The sequence below is a fragment of the Sprattus sprattus genome (assembly GCF_963457725.1).
Source record: "Sprattus sprattus genome assembly, chromosome: 2".
NCBI classification, from domain to species: domain Eukaryota; kingdom Metazoa; phylum Chordata; class Actinopteri; order Clupeiformes; family Clupeidae; genus Sprattus; species Sprattus sprattus.
This window is the reverse complement of record NC_137921.1, coordinates 34,784,771-34,806,643: the sequence shown is the minus strand read 5'-3', so window position 1 is coordinate 34,806,643 and position 21,873 is coordinate 34,784,771. Positions and strand designations below refer to the sequence as shown.

Below are 21,873 nucleotides of genomic sequence, written 5' to 3'. Positions count from 1 at the left end.
AGTGATTGAGTGTGTGTGTGAGAGAGACAGAGAGCGAGTGAGTGAGAGAAACAGAGAGAGTGAGTGAGTGAGTGAGTGAGTAAGTGAGTGAGAGAGACAGAGAGTGAGTGAGAGGGGGAGGGACAGAGAGAGTGAAGAGAGAGAGTGTGTGAGAAAGAGAGGGACCTTACAGAAATAATGCTTGAGCAGAGCCGTTCTCAATCCCTCTGACCCAAGCGCACCCTCTGAATGGACTACAGCTCGATGGAGGAGAGGTGCACGCTGGGATGGATAAGCCTAACATTCTGAGGCGCCGCGGAGTAAAGGTAGGACTCGACCCCCGTCCGGATCTGGGCAAGACTCCAGCCGGAACCGTTTCATATGCATCACCTGCTACTCTCCTCTGTAGCTAAGTCTTGAAATGTTCAATCCTAACTCAGCCTAACTTCAATGTTTACCGTATGGGACTCTTCTGCCAGTTTGCCCTGTGTTGTAATCCACAGGATGCAGACACTGTCTTATCAGACCCTGTGGGTTCTTTTTGCATTCTGAGCCATTGAGGATGTTGGCTCCGTCAGCGATGAGTCAAAGCGGACCTCTTTGACTGGGGTGAGACGTGGTGACTTCTAGAGAACAGGTGGTGGGATATTTTCAGCTTCCTGCTGGCCCCTCTTGCGTTACTGCTGAGGTCTGAGATCGACACATCTGAGTAATCTTTTGTATAAGGGCCTAAACAGCACCGTCCTTAAGGCGGACTTCAAAAACCTTGTTTTGCCTGTTTACTTAATATAGCCAGTTATGTATTACTTGGGCCCCGTAGCCTATTCATCAGATGATTTAGAGTACGTGACCCTATATCAGTCCCTCCATTTTTCGCGACTAAAAATCAACTATTTAGAGCATTTATTATTCGTGACTCTGATTTTAGATAGACTGCAACTACTGCCACTACTTTATGTTCCACTAGTTTAGTGTCAGGTAGGCTATGAGATTGATTCAACCACGGTGAAGTTAACTTGCTATTAGACATTCGCTTGTCGTTCACGACATACCTGGATCCAAGTTAAATGAACTACTTATACATGTTGTCAATCTGCCTTGTATTCAATAGCACGTAGTAAAAAGTGTTCAAACATGATATTATACTTGGCATATAATTATAAATGTATATAAAAGCCTGTTTCTTAATTCATGCATAGGTCCATTAATGGATATTTTAGAATATCATGTAGAATATTGGAAATAAGGCCAGGAATGGTCACCACATTTTGAATAATCATGATTTCTGTGCAGTTTTCTTTTAACAATAGTACAGGATTTCTCATGATTACTGTTCTGAATATTAACAAGAACTTCCACATAAGTAGGCTATTGTATTTCTCAGAAATGTTTCATTGCATGAAATGAAGCCATAAGAACACACAAAAGCAAAATAAAAATAATAAAAATTCTATTGCAAAAATATTTAAATATGTATATTACAGGGAAACGCATATAATCTATCTGATGTCTGTGTTTTTTTTTTTATCTCTCATTAATTTGTTTATTGTATTTGTGGAGTTTAAGTTGGGTTTAAAGATAACAAAAATCACAAACTTTCTTGCAGATTTTTAGAACCTTTTTCTGATTGAAGCAAATAAAAAACAAGACTCCTGGGGGGACCTCTACATACTGTAAAGCTATATTGTGTTTTTGCATCCTGCGTTTCTGTAACATGTTGGACCAAACGTGGGGTGTTGGCACAGGGGTTAGCCTTACTGCATTCCAAGCTGTCCACCTGGGTTGGGTTCCTAGCCAGTGCAAGGTGAGGATGCACAGCGTTGCCCGTCACTGGAGTCCATAGCTGTTAAGGCAGCTTTGGATGGGAGGATGCACGTGTGATCCTCTGGGACTAAACTGATATAAAAAAATGACCACAATACCCAGGCAGCACACACACACTGGTGGAGATACAGTTTGTATATGTAAAGTAAGACGCATTGGATAAAAGTGTACCACTGCAGGTTTCACTTTCATTGATGTGCTGAGTGGAAGGCCTGTCCAAACTCCAAAGAGGAATTTTAAACTTGCTAAATGATACCGGCACTGGCGGCAGTGAAAAAGGGAGCATTCAGAAAAGATAAAGATATGTCACAACAGCGTAATCTAGTGGCTGTAATCATACTTTAGTGGCTGTAATCATACCATAGTGGATGTACACATACTAAAGTGGCTGTAATCATAATATAGTGGCTGTAACCAGGAGGGAATGCATGTGCTTCTGAAAGTCTACCTTCAGGTATAACAGTTTAACAGTTGTATCTGATCCACTGGTGTTACCTGGCTTCTCGTTCTCTCTCGTAGAGGTTTGTGGAGCCAAGCTGGTGTTTGATGACTCCTCCTGGTAGTGCTGGTTGCATCAGCATCTGTTGCTATGGCTGCGGAGCTCAGTTCACATGCTTGTGTTTCTCCTGGGGGACATCCAAGTTCTGAGAGCGCACCCATGCCAGGAAAAACAAACTGTGGGAAACACAGTGAGACGTACTCACTCATCTCTCTCTATCTCTCTCTCTCTCTCTCTCTCTCTCTCTCTCTCTCTCTCTCTCTCTCACTCTCTCTCTCTCTATCTTTCCCTCTCTCCCTTTCAGTACCAACAAACTCCTGTTTTCAGCACACTCTGCCTCTCTGTAACAAAGTCCTGATTTCACCATACTCTCTCTCTCTCTCTCCTTCTCTCTCTCTCTCTCTCTCTCTCTCTCTCTCTCTCTATCTCCCTCTCTCATCTGAGTGGACATACGAGTACAACAATGAGATATTTTTATGTATTTCTTTAGCAGCCACTCTCTATCAAAAGTAACCTCTAGCAGAGGCTAGTGCAGATGTTCAGCTCCCTCCACATGAGCAAACCCAATGACCTTAATGATGTGAGCTCCTTGCTATACTAGTTGGGTTACAGGAGCAGCAGCAAGATGAGTTGTACCCTTCTCTTCTCTGCGAGAGAGGGGAAAAGAAAGAGTGAAAGAGAAAGAAAGAGCTAATCACTGGATGCTTGGCTTTGTCTCATCTGAAACTACTCAACACATCTAATCACTAGATGCATGCTTTGGTAAACTCCATGTGATCCCAACAGTTACAAAGAGCTGCATGTGAAATTGGGTTCATTGGCTTGCAGAGCTGTGTAGTGTGTAAATGGAGTTCATTGGCTTGCTGAGCTGTGCAGTGTGTAAACCATAGACATATGTCTTTGGTGTAAACCCCACGCCCTAACACCTTTGAGCACAGACATGCTCCTGCAGGCTCCGTCCATCTCGGCTCTTCACCTCTCAGAAACACCTCACGTTCTCCTCAGTGGCCACTGACTCACCTCCCAGTCATACTGCAGTAAAAGAGCTTGGTGTGTTGTTACTTTGTTTCTGGGATGACCTGCAGAGAATTATTGAAACAACGCTTCAATCTTCAACAACGTTAGTTCATGAACCGCTCCACATACATATGATTCAGAGGCGATGCCCTCTCAACTTGATACAGCCACTCATCTCAATACTCTTTACATTACTGGCACAGCAGGATTTATTCCAGCTACACAGTAATCACAAATATGGCAACTAGCCACAGTGGGATTATAGGGTACTCTTTGGCGGGAGATGCTGATTAAGTAATTGCATTGCAACTATCAGAAACTTAGCAGAAACTGAGCTGAAGGCATTGTACAGTGTATTTGTGTCTCTGTGTGTGAATGTCTGTGTGTGTGTGTGTGTGTGTGTGTGTGTGTGTGTGTGTGTGTGTGTGTGTGTGTGTGTGAATGTTTGCGTGTGTGTGTGTGTGTGTGTGTGTGTAAATGTATGTGTGTGTGTGTGTGTGTGTGTGTGTGTGTGTGTGTGTGTGTGTGTGTGTGTGTGTGTGTGTGTGTGTGTGTGTGTGTGTGAGCGTGTGTGTGTGTTTGTGTGTGTGTGTGTTTGGGGGGAGGCAGGGGGTGTAGGCCAAAATTGCCCCATTTATGAACACATTTAAAGCCCTCATGCACTGAGGCTGTGGTTTAAAGTGTGCTAGTTTGCAGAGTTTGCACCCGGGGCAGTGCTTCAGCTTGCAAAGCCAAGCTTGAGTATGGTGCCATACCTGCACGGCTACATGCATTGGCGCCACGTGTGTTCTCGAGCTGCTTTGCAGCATTGCGGGCTGTGACCTCAGAGCGCTGACCCAGGACTTAAAAGCGCCAGTGAGGCTCTGAAATGCTCTGAAACTGACATCAGCCTCTGAGAGAAAAACAACTCTTTCCACATGTCAGCTACCCCTGGGAGGCCGTGAGTGGCTGTAGCTGCTGTGTGGGTTTCCTGTACTCATGACTGCGTTCTCATCAGAAGTTCACTCCTTGTTCACTCCTTCTTCAAACAAGACAATTCTCGTGTCAGTAATTCCTTTCTGTTGTCCTTTGCGTCTGATTCGCTTCTGTGACATGTAGTACTCCTGCTGCTCTCAGCGAGACAGCGAGCCTGTGCTGTCACACTGGGCTACTGGGTGGACACGTTTGCCATGATAATATTACCCTGTTGCTTGAGGCTTGTTTAAGGTAGTAGCTCTCTTTAAAGACCCCCAAGAGCACAGCTTCAATTGAGACTTTATTGTAGTCTTAGCAACAGCTCTGTGTAATTTGAGACATTCAAACTGCATTCACACACAATATTGTGTTTCTGCTTCTACTGTTTCTCTCTCTGAGTGCAGACAAAACAACAAAAACAATTTATTTTTCCATTCTACCCTTTGTTTTCCGTGGGTGTAGCCTGCTTCTGTGTTCCTCTATGTTACATTAGCGCCATTTAGTGGACATGTATGCTATGTGCAGACGATAAAAGTTCTTGACATTTACCATCTCATACCCTCATAATGCTGTTTTGTTTTTCAGAAGGAGCTGAGCCTGCAGAGAAGACCCAGTTTGTAAGTTATTATTATATTTGGTTATAAAGACTGTTGTAACCCAGCATTATGTAATACATACCTGTGGCTACTTTTGTTTGCAGGTTTACTGTCTATAATGTACTGCCACTAACCTGTAGTAAAATACATGTCATTGATGAGTGGGCCACAGTTACTCCAAATCCAAGTAATCCAACGAACACTGCCACTCTTCTGAAGTGAAAATGTCTTATACACAGATAAGAGCGGTCATAGAAATCCATCATATATTGTCTCTTCATGTTTAGTATTGAGTCTAGGCATCTGGTGTTCAGTATTGTGTGTGGAGTGGAATGGTACCTATGTGTAGTTTGTGTTGAAGCCTATGCAAGCTGGTAATGTGCAACATCCTATTATGTTACAATGCTCATGTGGGGTGTGTATCCAGGCTGCACGTGTACTGATTGCATTTTAACCAGGCCGCTAATACGAATCATAGTGTATGTTTTGTGTGTGTGTTTGCAGATTGACAATGTGTAGTACTGTTTTGTGTTTGTGTCTGTTATCTCGTGATGCGAGGCATTATTTTGTATCCACACAAACATGTGTAGCACTGTGTTGTATCCAGGCTACACATGTGTAGCACTGTGCTGTATTCACGCTACACATGTGTAGCACTGTGCTGTATCCAAGGAGCATATCAGTCTCTGCTCTGGAATGATGCTCGGGCTAAATTGGTGAAGAGAAAAAAAAGAAGAAAAAAAAACAACAGTGGAAGGTAAGTCCTCGTAACCATGGATACCAGAGGATCTCAGTTCTTGCTACTATCCTGTAGCAACAAGCTCTTCGGAATTAGAGCAGGGAGAAAGAGAGGGAGGTTGTGAGAGAGGGAGGGAGGGAGTGAGAGAGGGAGGGAGGGAGAGAGAGAGAGAGGGGGAAGCCCACGGTTTGTTTGTTGCACCTTTGTTCCCCGGCAGAGACCGTGAGTCATACATTAGCATAGCGAGCGTCTCTTATATTAAACAGTTTAGATGAAATGTTTTCCTGCTGGAGGTCATGCAGCAAACCACCAAGCAAAGCTATTAAACAGCCTCCTTCCTCAGAGCAAACTCTGCTACTGGAGCGTGGCCAGATGGATTTCAGCTTCTGAGGCTCCAGTACCAATCTGCCAAATCCAAACCATATCAAGGCCCGATCCTTTCTAGATCCACTCTTGAATCAACGACAATCTAGAGATCTGGTGCTGATGGACCACAACCACAGTGATATCAAGCCCAAAGTCATTCCAAATCCACTCCACAGTCAGCTATCACCTAGGGATCTGGTGTTGATCTCGGGCCCATGTGGTCCCAATCTGGTGTATTTGGTGCTGATCTCGGGTCCATGCGGTCCCAAATATTGTTGATCTGGTGAATGCGGTGTTGATCTGGTGTGTGAGTCTGTGCCAGGTGCAGAGTGAGCTGTTTCACTTGTGCAAAGCAAGGGCTTCCCTTCTCTGCCACACTCTGTGCCTGTAGCCCTGAGTAGATGACGGGTGTCACTTGTGCCTCTGTGGTTCCTGTGGGCGACATGCCTGTGTCTCTCCCGTGATATTATCTGATCCTCCTGAGCCCACAAACACACGCACATACACACACACAAACACACACACACACACAGACAAACACACACACACACACACACACACACACACACACACTGGCCTCCCTGTAGCCGACTTCCATCGGCACGCTCCAGCCCCCAGCAACTGCTGCTGTCCCTCTCCACTGCCATAGCAACCACTAGTACTGCTGTGAGTGTGCGTGTGTGTGTGTGTTTGTGTATGCGTGTGCATGTGTGTGTGTGTGTGTGAGTGTGTGTGCATGTGTGTGTGTGTGCTAGTGCATGTCTGTTTGTATGTGTGTATGTGTGTGTGTATGTGTGTGTGCGCGTGCATGTGCATGTGTTTTTGTATGTGTGTGTGTATGCATGTATGTTTTGTTTCAAACCTTAATGAATCTAATTATGTCACTGAATACAGTCAGACTGGGTGTTGTTGGGCTACGCCAGCAGAGAAGAAGTCTGACCATTTAACCAGAAGTACAGCATGTCCCTCTCGTGGCAGCCAGGGACTGCCTTGTGGAGAATAACTGGGACAGCCTTTTTCTTAACTCCCACCCAACGCCAACGAAGTCTAACTACAGGTAGCAGCTCATGCTCTGTGCCGGTGCAGGCCAGATGCGGCCCAGATGAGGCCCGGATGAGGGCCAGTGCCAGCTGCTAACTGGGACACTGGCGGTTTGCACCACTGATGATCAGAGAGTGGGCCGGATGTGGTGCACTACACAACACTTTTGAGCACAGAGGAAAAGTCAATACTTTTTCCTTGCATTGCAAATAACCATCGCTCACATATACATATGATGCAGAGAGAGAGAGAGAGAGAGAGAGAGTGAGAGAGTAGGAGGAGGTATAAGAACAGTGTGGGTGCATTCCATACTGCTGAAAATACACCAGCGCGTTTGAAACAGCATTTCGTTTTGCTTTTGCACTGACTGGAAAAGCGATTGATTACATTGCTCAGTGCTCGCCCAGCTTCCACCTCCCCGCCAGTCGCATGGGAGTGGCGACGAGCCTACATCATCGTTAAAGCATTGTCACCTATCGATGCCTCGCTGATTTCGTACAGTTGGCTGATTCATGTTGCTGTGCCGTGTCCACTCCTAACTTAAAGACAGTTCTTCGCTTGAACTTGGTAAACTCGCCAAGAGACTTCGAGGTGTTATGCTTTTAAAGTCGAAGCGCCAGAGCAATACATCTCGGGGCGTTTGTTGGCAGATATTTATAGTGTTCATGATGAGAGCTGAACGCCTGGAGAATTCCTCTCTTCCGCGCCGTGACTGAGGTGCAACCAGTTTGAGAGCGCAGCGATTCACTCGCACTCTCCAGAAGGGATGAAATCACGGAGAGACAAGCTGAAGATTCCTTCCCTGACATTGGAGTAAGTTTGGCATGTTTTAAATATTATAGGAGCAATCTCGCTGACGGGGTAACCCTCTGATTTGCATTATAAATAAGTGGCGGCGGAGGGAAGGGAAGTCCCTCGCATCGTGAGAGGGTAGACTAGGAAGTGCTCTCTGAAAACGCGCACCAACTAGCGAACAATTCAGTAGAGTCGTCGGGTTTAGTGCTGCCATCAATAAACAGGCATACATCAACTTTTACAGATACAAATAATTACAAAATGACTTCTTTAACACAGAAGAATATATTTTAAGAAGATAATAATAGCCATGTATGTGGAAAAAAAGCGGACACTAAATAAAATCCATTGTAGAAAAAAAACATGTTTTTTTTGTGGTTATTTTTGTACAGGATTTTTTTTATGTTATGAAATGAGTATGGAGATAATATGTTGTGACAGACAGTGTCTCTCCTAATACAGACCTGCTGTGATGATAAACAAAAGTGCGTGGCATTTACAGTATGAAGACATGCGCACGTTTAAAGCAATGTGTCGCTCAGATGAGCTCATTTGCATACCGTTGTGCATGTTTACCGGAGCATGGACCCATTGAGTCTTAGCTCTTCTGGGGTGAAAGCTAGACCAGATCACGATCATTAAGAGATTGATACTTTCATTTTAGTTAGCACATTTGTGCATTACCTATATCCCTATACATTACTGTGACTTGAATGTATTGCATTTCATGATAAGGTTGGATGCTGTGCGCAGAACAGAATGCATTGCCGAGGTGTATTCTGCATGAATGTGGTCTGTGTGCAATGTCATGAGCCTGAGACCATGCAGGGTCTGTAGTCGTGAACCAGTGTCTTCAGGCATCTGAGGCCAGTGGGGATTAGAGATCAGTCTACTATGCAGGGCTTTGTGCATCTGCCCATATCCTGTCTTGTGTAAGTTCATGGTTTTCATGGGCCGTTTTTATTTATAAGTAGGTGGCCTTTTTTGTTGCAAATTATGTGAGATGGTAATGCTTTACTGGCTCGACTGTTGGTCCTTTCTGTGCAGAACATGTTTTCTGCGGTGGACATGTGCAGGAGAGGCAGATGGCAGAGGCAGACAAACTCACCTTCCCTCCCATTCCCAAACCTCAACTCAAGTGTTTGTCAAATAGCCCCTAACTCTGGCCCTGCTGCGTCCTGTTCTGGCCCTGTTCTGGCCCACGTCTGGCCTCGATCCGTTTCAGGGCAGTGAAGTGAAGTGAAGCTGTGAAGCTGCTGGTTGTTGCTCCAGTGCCAGCAGAGTGGGTGCAGCGTTCGCTTCGATTGCTCCTCGCTCTGGCCCACCAGGCCCCTGACGGGCGCAGCGGAGGAGTGGATGCTGCCCTCAGAGGGAGCGAGCGAGCGATGGAGAGAGAGAGAGACGCCCAGGGCGCTCCGCCGCAGCATCAGGACCACAGCTGATCCATCACGATTGCCCTCCACACCCTGCAGTCCCTGGAGTTAGCTCAACAGGGCTCTCCTCTAGGCATCATCAGGAACGGTCCACATCCAGAGACCACCTCGCTTGTACAATATGAGTGGAGATGTTGTTCTCCAGCCCTGCTTATTATTATGAGCGCGCTCTAATTCGACTGCGTGAATTACTGTGCTGACGGCGTCCAGGAGAGAGGAGTGAGTGAGTATGTGTGTGTGAGTGAGTGTGTATGTGTGAGTGAGTGTGTTTGTGTGAGTGTGTGCGTGTGAGTGAGTGTGTTTGTGTGAGTGAGTGTGTGTGTGTGTGAGTGAGTGTGTTTGTGTGAGTGAGTGTGTGTGAGTGTGTGTGTTTGTGTGAGTGAGTGTGTGTGTGTGTGTGTGTGTGTGTGTGTGTGTGTGAGTGTGTTTGTGTGAATGAGTGTGTGTGTGAGTGTGTGTGTGTGTGTGTGAGTGAGTGTGTTTGTGTGAGTGAGTGTGTGTGTGTGTGTGTGAGTGTGAGGAGTGAGTGAGTGTAAGAGTGAGTGTTTGTGTGAGTGAGTGAGTGTGTTAGTGAGTGAGTGAGAGAATGAGCAAGCAAACGTGTGTTTGAATGAGTGTGTGGGTGTGTTAGTGAGCAAACAACCGAGTGAGTGAGTGAGTGAGTGAGTGAGTGTGTGTGCAAGTGAGTAACTGTGTTAGTGAGAAAGCGTGTTTGTGAGTGTGTGAGTGAGTGAGGGTGTGCCTGTGTGAGTGAGTGAGTGAGTGAGTGAGTGAGCGAGTGAGTAAGTGTGTGAGTAAGTGTGTGAGTGAGTGAATCAGCGAGTGTGTGTGTGAGTGTGTGTGTGAGTGAGTGAGTGAGTGAGTGAGTGAGTGGTAGGTGAGCAGGGAGGTAGCGAAGAGGGAAAGTCCTCCATGGCGGAGCAGGGAATGGGGGGATTGTCCATTCTGCAGCTTGTTTTTCCAGTGCTCCCTCATCACTATGACAACCCCCTCATCTCCCTGTGGCGCAGTCGCTATGGCTATCTACAGTGTTGAGCCTCGAGATGTAGCCTGCACATACTCACACACACACAAATAGGTAACACATAAACACCCCCCCCCCACACACACAAATAAGTAACATATAAACACACACACACACACATATATACACGGCCCCCACACACACAGAGCCATGCACCAACACAGACGTGCCTGTCCAAATGCACACTTTGCATGCCCACACAAACTCATAGACACAAACAAGGACACACACACTGACATTACACACACAGATCTAACCCTTTTCATGCAGAAGGTCATACATGCCCATCCACACACACACACACACACACACACACACACACACACACACACACACACACACACACACACACACACACACAGACACACACACACACACACACGCACACACACACAGACACACACACACACACACACAAACACACACACACACACACACACACACACACTCACACACAAATACTCATGCATTTAGAAACAAACACACACCTCTGGACGAAGCAGTAAACATCTGTAAATCCACCAAAGAGGGGTATGAACCAATCATGTTGTACATCGCATTAGCCTTGCAGAAGCCCCTGATGCCCGCACACACAGTGCAGTTAGCAGAAGCCCCTGATGCCCGCACACACAGTGCAGTTAGCAGAAGCACCTGATGCCCCCCCACACAGTGCAGTTAGCAGAGGCTCCTGATGTCCGCACACACACACAGTGCAGTTAGCAGAAGCCCCTGATGCCCCCACACACAGTGCAGTTAGCAGAAGCCCCTGATTCCCCCACACACAGTGCAGTTAGCTGAAGCCCCTGATGCCCGCACACCAGTGGCGGCTGGTGGTTTTTAAAGTGAGGGAGGAAGGACTGCGCGCTTGGTTGCCATTGGCCCATTTGTACTGTTGGTGGCATAAGTATGTGAGACTCAAGTTGTTTCAGGGTGTTTTGGTGAACTACATCACAAAATAGCCGGGAGGGATAATTTTGTGAATAAAATTGATAAATTCACCAGTGGCAGCATTGTACTTTGAAAGCTGGTGGGCAGCATGTCTTTGATGGACTAGTCCAGGCCAGAAGGAAAGGATGCAAAGCCAATTAGTCAAATCAGGACTACTCTTGATTTGTAAAACTAAATAAAAGATTCTGGGCCAATCATTGGGCCTATTTTTTCCACTCAATGACTGAAGCTATTGGTTGTAATTTGTCTGATTATTTTCAGCTACAATTGTTATAAGAAGAATGAAGACACAAGACCATAATTGATGCCATTTCAAATGCATCATGCTCTGAATCATTCACTTACATCCTTTTTCTCAAGTATTATTGGCTAGAAAAACGGCGTTCCTGAATTGTACCGTGGTCATCAACATAGCGCAAGATGACAGACAGCTGAGAATGACAGCTAATGTCTGTGGTGTCGTCAATTTGCCAGGAAAAGAAGTGTGCCCTGTTAAGTTCCTTTTCTAGCTCTGTTTCAATCGAATGGTGAATGGCTGCAATTAGATCGTTCTGGATTGTTTTTGACATGCCTGTGAGAAGACGGTTGAGCTTTCCAGATGTTCTGCCAGAACACGGTCATACTTCGCTATCACCTCCGCAAGTTCCCTGTAATTGCCCTTGTTGTCAGAATGTTCCCCTTCGTCATGCCCCCTGAAAGACAACTCTAGCATGCCTTGGTAAGCCGTTGCATCTAACAGACGTTTTACCACCTCCCTATTGCCACGCACTTTAGCGTTGTGCTGTTGAATTTGCAGCCGCACACCCTCATCCACTAACCGCTCTAGGCATGGTGCCGCCTAGCAATGAAAGGCGGATAGCAGCACCAACGTGGTCTTGACATTTGTCGTGGCGCTTGGTTGCCCTGTCAATATTTTTTATATCAGTAAATCCATGAAAAGACCACGTTGGAGAGTTGACATTCATTAGTAAACAGGGCCAGCAATATAACCGATTGTTGGTAATGCTACCAGTCACCCATGAGTAGCCTACCTAGCAAACCATGTAGCACTCACGACACTGACTCTGCCGTTGCTTTTGGTGATTTCAATCTTTGGAATTGGTCTACCTGTTGCTTTAATGGCCAACTTGTCATTGTAACTCACCCCATGGAATGGTTTCTGTAATAAAACATGAACAATGTCCTCGGTTTCCATAGTTTACTTTATTTGCTAATTTGCTAATGTGTTCTCATTATTAAAATGATCAGATATTCTTGCTTAACTGTGTCTCTTAAAGGCTGATTCATGCTTCCTTACGTAAGCGTAAGCGCAAGCGCAAGAGGCCGCGCAAGCCCCTTGCGCGACCCTTGCGCGACTTCTTACGTCTTGCGTGCGTCGCCCCCTTTTTCTAGACTTGCGTCATTTTTTACGTAAGCCCTTACGCGAGCCTCGCAGCCTGCATTCTATCAACGAATGATACGAGATGAGGTTACTAAAATATTCTGCATGTCTACTCAGTTTTACAGTGCTTCCCAAGTAAAGGTTTGAAAATAACTTCAAGCTTCAGACTTTCTGTTAGGGAACCTGTTATCTATCTGCAGAGCAAATGTCAGGCTCATACAAAAACATTAACGTGAATTACTTGATGCTAATACCTAGCGCGGTGTCTATAGGATTTTCCATATACGTTAGCATTAAGCTAACGTATTTTCTACCACAGTTAAACATTCAATACTATGTGATTGTTTTTAGAAAACGAATGTTACGTGATGAGATTACTCAAATGTAGTCTGCATGTCTGCTCAGTTTAACAGTGCTACCCAAGCAAAGGTTTGAAAAGAACTTCAAGCTTCAGACTTTCTGTTAGGGACAAAGCTTTCTATCTGCCAGGCAAATGGCAGGCTCATGACAACACGCGCAACCTTTGGGAGCATGAACTGCACCGAGTAAATTTTGCGCAACCGTTAACCCCCAACGCTGTAGCATGCAGCCGCCTTAAGGCTGATTCATGCTTCCTTACGTAAGCGTAAGCGCAAGCGCAAGAGGCCGCGCAAGCCCCTTGCGCGACCCTTGCGCGACTTCTTACGTCTTGCGTGCGTCGCCCCCTTTTTCTAGACTTGCGTCATTTTTTACGTAAGCCCTTACGCGAGCCTCGCAGCCTGCATTCTATCAACGAATGATACGAGATGAGGTTACTAAAATATTCTGCATGTCTACTCAGTTTTACAGTGCTTCCCAAGTAAAGGTTTGAAAATAACTTCAAGCTTCAGACTTTCTGTTAGGGAACCTGTTATCTATCTGCAGAGCAAATGTCAGGCTCATACAAAAACATTAACGTGAATTACTTGATGCTAATACCTAGCGCGGTGTCTATAGGATTTTCCATATGCGTTAGCATTAAGCTAACGTATTTTCTACCACAGTTAAACATTCAATACTATGTGATTGTTTTTAGAAAACGAATGTTACGTGATGAGATTACTCAAATGTAGTCTGCATGTCTGCTCAGTTTAACAGTGCTACCCAAGCAAAGGTTTGAAAAGAACTTCAAGCTTCAGACTTTCTGTTAGGGACACAGCTTTCTATCTGCCAGGCAAATGGCAGGCTCATGACAACACGCGCAACCTTTGGGAGCATGAACTGCACCGAGTAAATTTTGCGCAACCGTTAACCCCCAACGCTGTAGCATGCAGCCGCCTTTAGACTGAGCAGATTATCTTTCGTAGCCTAGATTTGAGGGGATAACCCCACCCACCATATCCAGGGCCTCTGCTTATTGGTTCATAGCGCAGACGTGACTCCAGCCTATTCGTTAATAGATTTTAGCGCTATCCAGACCCCTAAACTAGTCACACCCTCTCAGAGGAGGATCGTCCTCCTCTCTGCCATTGAAGTCAACGCATTCCACGAGCCGCCAGCGCAGGCAGAGAAATGAATGGGAGTCAATGGAGGGTAGAGGGAGGAAGGTCCTCCGGCAGTAATTTTCGATAGCGATAGGGGGTGCTAATGTCATCTTTACCCAGGGAAACTAACATTACATATACAAAGGTATTAAAGTAGTCCTATTTAAGGGTTTTAATTAATCACAGTAGTCTGGGCAAAGTACACTTTTTATTCACAAAATGTTAAGGAGGATCTTCCTCCCTCTCCTCAATGGAGAAGCCTCCACTGCAGTGCAGTTAGCAGAAGCCCCTGATGCCCGCACACACAGTGCAGTTAGCACAAGCTCCTGTTGTGTGCTAGCATCTGAGTGTCTTTGTTCATGTCTTTGGTTTTGGTGGTTGTTTCTTTAGCTATCCCTGCTGGTGCTGTGCGATGTGTCAGCGGTGTTAAAATGAAGGTTCGGGGAATCTTTTGCCAGGGTATACTCTTCACAGAGCATGAGGTGTTTTTTTTTACCCAGGTAGATTCATTTCAGGAAAGGCACCTGACAGGCTGCCAGGACTAAGAATAGCAGGTGACACACACATGATAACCTTACAAGGATTCATCAGCACATGCCAATCAATTTCAGTCTGGACAAAAAGGCAAATGGCCTCACAAAGCAAACAAAACATGGCGGTAGATCCCAGTTTGGCTGGGTTGAACTGGTTCTCAGAAGATGACATCATTGTTTGACACACTGTGAATGGATAGTGATGTTAACTGCACAGAGCAGAGAGCCCAAAGCAGTGTCACCGTGGAAACTTGACATGAGTGAACGTGCAGTGTGTGAACACACGGTGACATGTCAGATTCACTTCTTCTGGCTGACTGGCTGACAGACAGAGATGTGGACAGGCTAAAAGACAGATGGGTTCAGTCGACAAAGCAAACGTATAAGTCGCTAACAAGAGAGACAGGAAGATAAACCTGTCAACACAGAGAAAAACAGACAAACCTATTAACATACAGAAGGATTTAGAGGTGAGCAGATAGGCAAATCCATTGACCAACAGAGCGATTAGAGATAGACAGACAGACCAATTGACTGGCAGAAAGACAGATTGTCAAACAGACAGACTGGTTGATAAGGAAAGAGACAGGCAAACAGGCAGACAGACCGATAGACAGGCAGGCAGAGAGACAGGCAGGCAGGCAGACAGGCAGACAGACTGATTGACAAGGAGAGACAGGCAGACAGACAGACAGACAGACAGACAGACAGACAGACAGATAGATAGACAGGCAGGCAGAGAGACAGATAGACAGGCAGACAGGCAGACAGGCAGAAAGACAGACAGGCAGGCAGGCAGAGAGGCAGAGAGACAGACAGAAGGAGCCGGAGAGTAACACAGATCCAGTGAGTGGGTGAGCTGATCCAAATGAACGTTGTCTTGCCTTGCAGTTTGTCCCCCACATGCCAGAGCCCCACCATCGTGAGCCCCTGCAGCCCCTGCAGTCCCTGCAGCCCCTTACAAACCTTACATCCCTGGAGGTAAGACACACACACACACACACACACACACACACACACACACACACACACACACACACACACACACACACAGACACACACACACAGACACACAGACACACACACACACACATACAGACACACACACACACACACAGACACACAGACACACACACACACACAGACAGACACACACTTACTGTGGTCTTAAAGCATTGTTAGACCAGAGGAGAGGAAAGGTCAAAGGTGACTATGTTCCTATTGATCAGTGAGTGAGTGTGTGTGTTTTTTTGTGTGTGTGTGTGTGTGTTTTTGTGTGTGTGTGTGTGTGTGTGTGTGTGTGTGTGAGTGAGTGTGAGTGCATTATCTGTCTCTGAGATCTGTTTTCTCTGTGCTCAGAATGACGCCATGTAATAGCCTGTAATGACATTCGGACGTGCTGATGTATGTAGGCAGTAATGTTATTACACTGGTGAAGACATTAGCATGCTGCTTGTTTCTTGCATTAGAAATGGGACGAGAAATTAAAGCTCTTGGAGAAGACATGACAGAGCACCTCTCAAGGGCTAGCTTGACCTTTGGGCTACTACTATAGAACAGAAAGCAGATGAATGTGTCGTCATTGGGCACGGGCAGTATGTTTTTGTGAAAGACTGCAGTAAGTTAAACAGATCAACCAGCTTGTTTAAGTCCGGAGAAACATTCAGTTGTTAATAACCGATGAAAGAAGCATTCGCACATGGCTGTCTGATGTTTCAGTTGTCAGTTTTGGATGCGTGGACTTGGGTGATCAGATGGCGTTGCTGCTCAGATGGCGTTGCCGAGTGACAGGCCTGATCCCTGCGGAGTCCGCATGTCCTGAAACAATCCCACTATTGTGCAAGTCCCTTCTGAAAAAACAAAAACAAAACTAAAAAAATAACACAAAACAAATGTCCAAATCATTATGTAAATGGGACATCGATACAAATCCGACCGATACATATGTGGGTTGCCTGGCAACCTCGTCTAGGCAGAGGAAGTGATTTCTACAAACAAGATTCAGCCCCTAACCTCCCATACACCATCAATAATCTGTGGGTCTGCCTGAGCTCCTTTGCTCTAATGAGAAATCACTCACCAGCTCACACAGGGGTGGATTTACTTCAGCACTGATCGTTAAAGCTCTGTGACATAAGTATCTAATGGCAAGCATGGGGGGAGAGTAGATCTCCATAGCGTAGTTATCAGAGGTTGGTATCATCCAGAGGTTTGATGCCAGTCTCCATGTGGGGTTGTGAATTCAAACAGTCTGAGTGGCTGTGAGCTGTTTCACCCTGATTATGCGGGTAATGGCTTGGACTGTTTATAATGACTGGTGTGAATTTTAAAGTCCAAGATTATGGCTTTTCGTGTTGTTTTATTTGGCCGTATGCTTTATTCAACATGCGCCCCATAACAGTGATTGAATACATGAGAGTGATTCCATGGGGTTCTTGTTGCTGTGGCATGCTGTGTCAAATGCAGGCAAACTAACCTTTCAGGAACCCTATTTTCATAACATTACTCAGCAGTGTCCGGTTTTAACACCATGTCTTGACTGAACAATTAGAGCTTTTAATCACTTTAGTTCGAACAGTACTTGACTTTAGATCATTGGCCCTGCGTCATGCCAGATGTGGGCCACATCCATTGCAGAGTTACTCATCTTAATTCGCCATCAGTACAGGGGAAGTTACAGTATTTCAGGAGGCACTTTTGCACATTGCTTTAACATTAACTGAGGTTAAATAGTGATTGATGTTTGTGTGTGTGTGTGTACTGTATGTGTGTGTGTGTGTGTGTGTGTGTGTGTGTGTGTGTGTGTGTGTGTGTGTGTGTGTGTGTGTGTGTGTGTTACCTCTGATGGACATGTTAGGGATATTACTGACAACACACACCAGATCCCAGCTCTCTAAGCTAGCCCATGAAGCATGTCAAAAGTGGGTGTGAGCAGACAGGGCCAACCCATGCGCTGCAACAGAAACAACAGCCACTTCCGGTCTGACTAGCAGGTCTTCTGTACAACACCCCCACCCCCCTCCAGGTTTCATCCACACTGGTGTGAATATCTGGAAGCAGTTGGGGATAATGTGTCTGCAATGAATTATGCTAATCAACTAGACACAACCAAGTATCACATACGAGATGAAGAGGGTGCTTCTTCTTCCTGTGCACTGTTGCTCATTTAGTTCTAGTTTTGGCAGGTGTCTTTTAAGGGCAACAATTATGAAACCAAACAGAGAACACATCCTTAGCGGCCCATTCAGTGTGTCACCCGGGGTCATGGTTTCAGGTACCCAGTATTAGACAGTACAAGGTATTACAGCAAGAGAGATTACAGACTGATTTCCTGTTAGATTATGTAAACTGTGCTTTGTAAAAAAGGGGGAGGGGGGGAGCGGCTTTTGTTAAGGGTGGGATTTAGCCCGGAGGGTTTCATCCTGTGTGTGTGTGTGTGTGTGTGTGTGTGTGTGTGTGTGTGTGTGTGTGTGTGTGTGTGGTGTGTGTGGAGGGTTTCGCCTGATTTCCCCCTCCTCCGCCGTGGCCTCGGGTTATTGCTTGTTTGGCCTTTAGGTGGCGCTTGCATTCTTTAAGATCTGTGTTAAAATGGCCTGAAATGTGTTGGCTTATCATTTTGTGTGTTTTGGTCGTTTTGACAATAGGGATGCAGTTAGAATAGTGGAATGTGGTGATTTATTTATTTTTTTCCAAATAGGAAGCGCAAGAGTCATAGAAGTATCCCAGTACTTGAGACACAGACCTGAAGGCTTTATATCAGTGAACGGATTATAACAGACTTTTGTGTACAAAAAAAAAGTAGTCAAATGTAGACCCATGAGAGATTCACTTTGCACACCACGTAAAGGCATCTTACATCTTTAATTTCACTGAAGTATTTGCTGCTCTTACTTGAAACCAAAAGCAGAAGTGTGAAATGCGGTCTAGTGATGCCAACCAATTGCTGCAGGTGGGAAAGTATGATACGTAGCTTGGCTTATCTACAGTACAGGAGTGTTGACTCTGTAATGGTAATGTTGAGAGAGATGTAAACTTTTACGTGAAACATATTATTTGTAGACGAAGTCTGCAGAAGACCTACCTGTGTAGTAGCCTACCTACAATGTAGTAAGCCTAGCACAATATAATGTCTAGATCAAATATGCTTTAACATCCACAACATTAAGGTAATTATAAAAGCAAGATAAATTCTGAAGGTTTCAGGGACCTGGAGTATGCCATGCAGTGTAGATTATTGATTTATTTAGACTAGGGGCAAAATTTAAGGATATCAAATGAATCAGGAAATTAGATGAAAGCAATAGGATTCTTAATATGACTGGTTGTTAAAGGATTTCAGGGACTTGTCTTTACTTTTGTTTAGAATACCAGAAGGCTACATCACAACAAAAATTACATATAGCCTATATATTTTGTCCTGTAGTCGCGTGTGTTTCAGAGACCTGTCTTGCCTCAGAAACTCTGTAGTCATGACTACCGGCACCGACCGCACGAGAGAAAGACATGAAGACGTGAGTTTACTCGGTTGCAAAAGTGTGGGTCGGCTCCCCAGGAGAGCTCTGAGTTGTTAGCCTGGGTGCCATCCGTTTGTACGCGTTCCACTGATTGCTGCCTTCTCGCTGAACAAACGTTTGTTCAGCTTGATCAGTGGAACGCGGACAAACGGATGGCACCCAGGCTACTGAGTTGTAGCAAAGGGGGTTAAAAAACGGAATGACAACCCTAATCATCCAACCAGTGGTCACATTAAGTATGACAATGCCCTTACAGCATAGTAGCCTGTAACTTATCTATTTGTTAGAGCCAAGCCTACTTTGTACTTATATAATATGGTCAGAGACTACTATTTGCCGTTGTGTAAGAAGGAATAGCTAGCTAGCCTAGTTAGGCTGTTAGTGCAACAGATATGCGCTTAACATATCTAAATCCAAATAATACAACAATGTACATTGCCAATCCTAATAGCACATTTGAGTTCTGATTGAGTATCTGATTGATAAAATTAAATTGAAAATGATTAACTGTACAAATGTGGAAACAAGGTTAAATCAAATCTAAGCGACCACTGATAGACCTCTGTTTTTATTAAATTATTAGCTGATTGATCAAATGGAATTGGTGGGGGGAGGGGTCGGCACTTTTTCTCATTATCAAATGGGAGACTGTCATCATGAAAGGTTTGGGAACCACTTTTCTAGATAGATTTTCTATAGCTTTATGTAATTCAATGTGTATTCCTCAATCCTCACCACCCAGAAGGATTTGTGGAGTCAATGGAGTTAACCATTTCAACCTCGAAGAGGAAGTCTGTGATCCCACCCTTTCGGAGAGAATGGTACATTCCAACGATGTTGTTAGCGCACCATCACAATGCAACTGAAACTTTGAAATGATGGAAGTAGCTATCGATAGGTAGTGGAATAGAAGTGGTACCTCGGAGAACGGTCTGTAGAGATGCAATTACCGAGAACTGGAATTGTGCAGGTCTTTTCGGCAAAGAAACATGCTGGTGACTAAAGCAAGACGTTACGTCTACATGGAGGCGGTAAAAGTAGAAGTAATTGCGGTCTGGTGTCAACCGACTGATGCTAGCCAACTCTTATAACTTATTGAAATCCGCTGGCTAGCGTTAACGTTAGCTCTAAACCCAGAACAGTCGCAGCAAACGGTAACGTTAGCTGGCTCAAAACAGTTATCGTCATGAAACGCTGGGTTAAAATAGTGTTCGTATTTGCTGTCCTTATGTTCGTCACACGACCAACAGGGGACAACTCTCCTGTTGTCTTCGTATAGGATTTTATTTTTTTTATTTTCCTTGGATTTCTCGGAACATCTCCACAATGTCTGATCCAAGTAACTGGACTGCACTGCCAAGTCACAAATCTCATTTTGTTACGGGGGCAATGCTGAAGCGATCAAAAAGGTAAAGGCTAAGTTAATACAACGGCTATGTATTAATTTCGTGAACTGCTGTTTCATATGCTGAGGTAACTGTAACGTTAGCCACCTTATAACCGGGGTTTTATCCTTATCATCACTTGCATTATTATAACAAACAAGTTGTCTCTCTGAACCAGATAACCTTCATAACCGGTCTGCTGGCGAACACCAACTGTTAACTTACCCGCCTCGCTCCCGCCGATGACGTCGTCTTTGTGTGAACTATACGAACTATTACGTTAGATGTAAACAAAGCCATTATGTTGCTACTAAACAGTTAAATCGAGGTGGTTGTCTTTGAACGTGCTGCAACAACGTGATTTCGTTTCTCTCATCCCTAACGTTTTGGTCTGTTCTTTTGTGGACTTGTGAAGCCATGTGGACTGAGGAGATGTGCTGTTTGCGTGTGCAGAGTGAGTGAAGGCTGCGGAGCCCTGCTTGTTTCAGGCGAGATGAAGTCATGTGGCTTATCAAATAACCATAAACAAGCATAAAATGTTAGATGAAGAGGGAAGTTTATTTTCCTGTGCACTGTTTTTCCGAGACTTATAGTATTGACATGTGTCCGGGATCATTGTCGTTTGTTCAGAGGGGATATGTTGCAAAATTCGATTAAAACTCGAATCCACCCTGTCCACAGTTGTAGAATAGCAGTTACCCATATTCCACACCTAAATTATAATTACATCTATCAGTCAGCCTGCATCCTACTCCGTGAAGACTTGTGGATCAGTCAGAGTGATTCCTGTTGCCATGTTGGCCATGGTCTGGCTTAATCTGTGCTCGGGGTATGTTCATATGCTCCACAATCTGAGGAATAGTATGGTGGCTCCTCCCTTTCCCTTTCAAAAACATTGTTTACGTCTTGAATGTGATCTCTTTTAGGGTATAGATGTGGCCCCGTGGCACATGTGGTCGTTGCCATAGCCCACTGTGCGTGCCAGTGTGTGTGTGTGTGTGTGTGGGAGTGTGCATGCGTGCCTTGATAAGGACATGCTGTCATTGACTCCCTGGACATCCGTAGGTCCAGCTAATGCGGCCATGAACGGTTGAACTGTGCCCTTTCATTTGCTTGAGAGACAGGGAAATAAACCATCATCTTCATTAACCTCTCCAAGCCTTTGGCTGTTGCACTGGCCACTGGCAGGGAGGAAAGTTGGGATGTTCCTAGTGTGCCTGCCAGCTGGCTCTTGGGGCACGGAACAGCATGTTGGCACAGACACCTTGCAGATAACAGCAGGCTGAGCGATGGTGTCAGTTTCGATTTAATACTGAATCTTAAACTTTTTTGGCGCCCCCAAT

At 45.2% G+C, this 21,873-nt stretch overlaps 1 protein-coding gene across 1 annotated transcript in view; it reads left to right on the top strand.

Annotated features, from left to right (window-relative positions):
• Positions 1 to 266: 266 nt before the first annotated feature.
• The window catches only part of mast3b (microtubule associated serine/threonine kinase 3b), a gene marked incomplete at both ends in the record, with an annotated part of 61,520 nt that continues 39,913 nt past the window's right edge, over positions 267 to 21,873 (top strand). The window contains 3 exons of the mRNA XM_080859827.1: positions 267 to 305; positions 4,859 to 4,890; positions 15,523 to 15,612. Coding sequence (XP_080715953.1) covers positions 267 to 305; positions 4,859 to 4,890; positions 15,523 to 15,612 — 161 coding nt within the window. The remainder of the gene's footprint in view (positions 306 to 4,858; positions 4,891 to 15,522; positions 15,613 to 21,873) is intronic.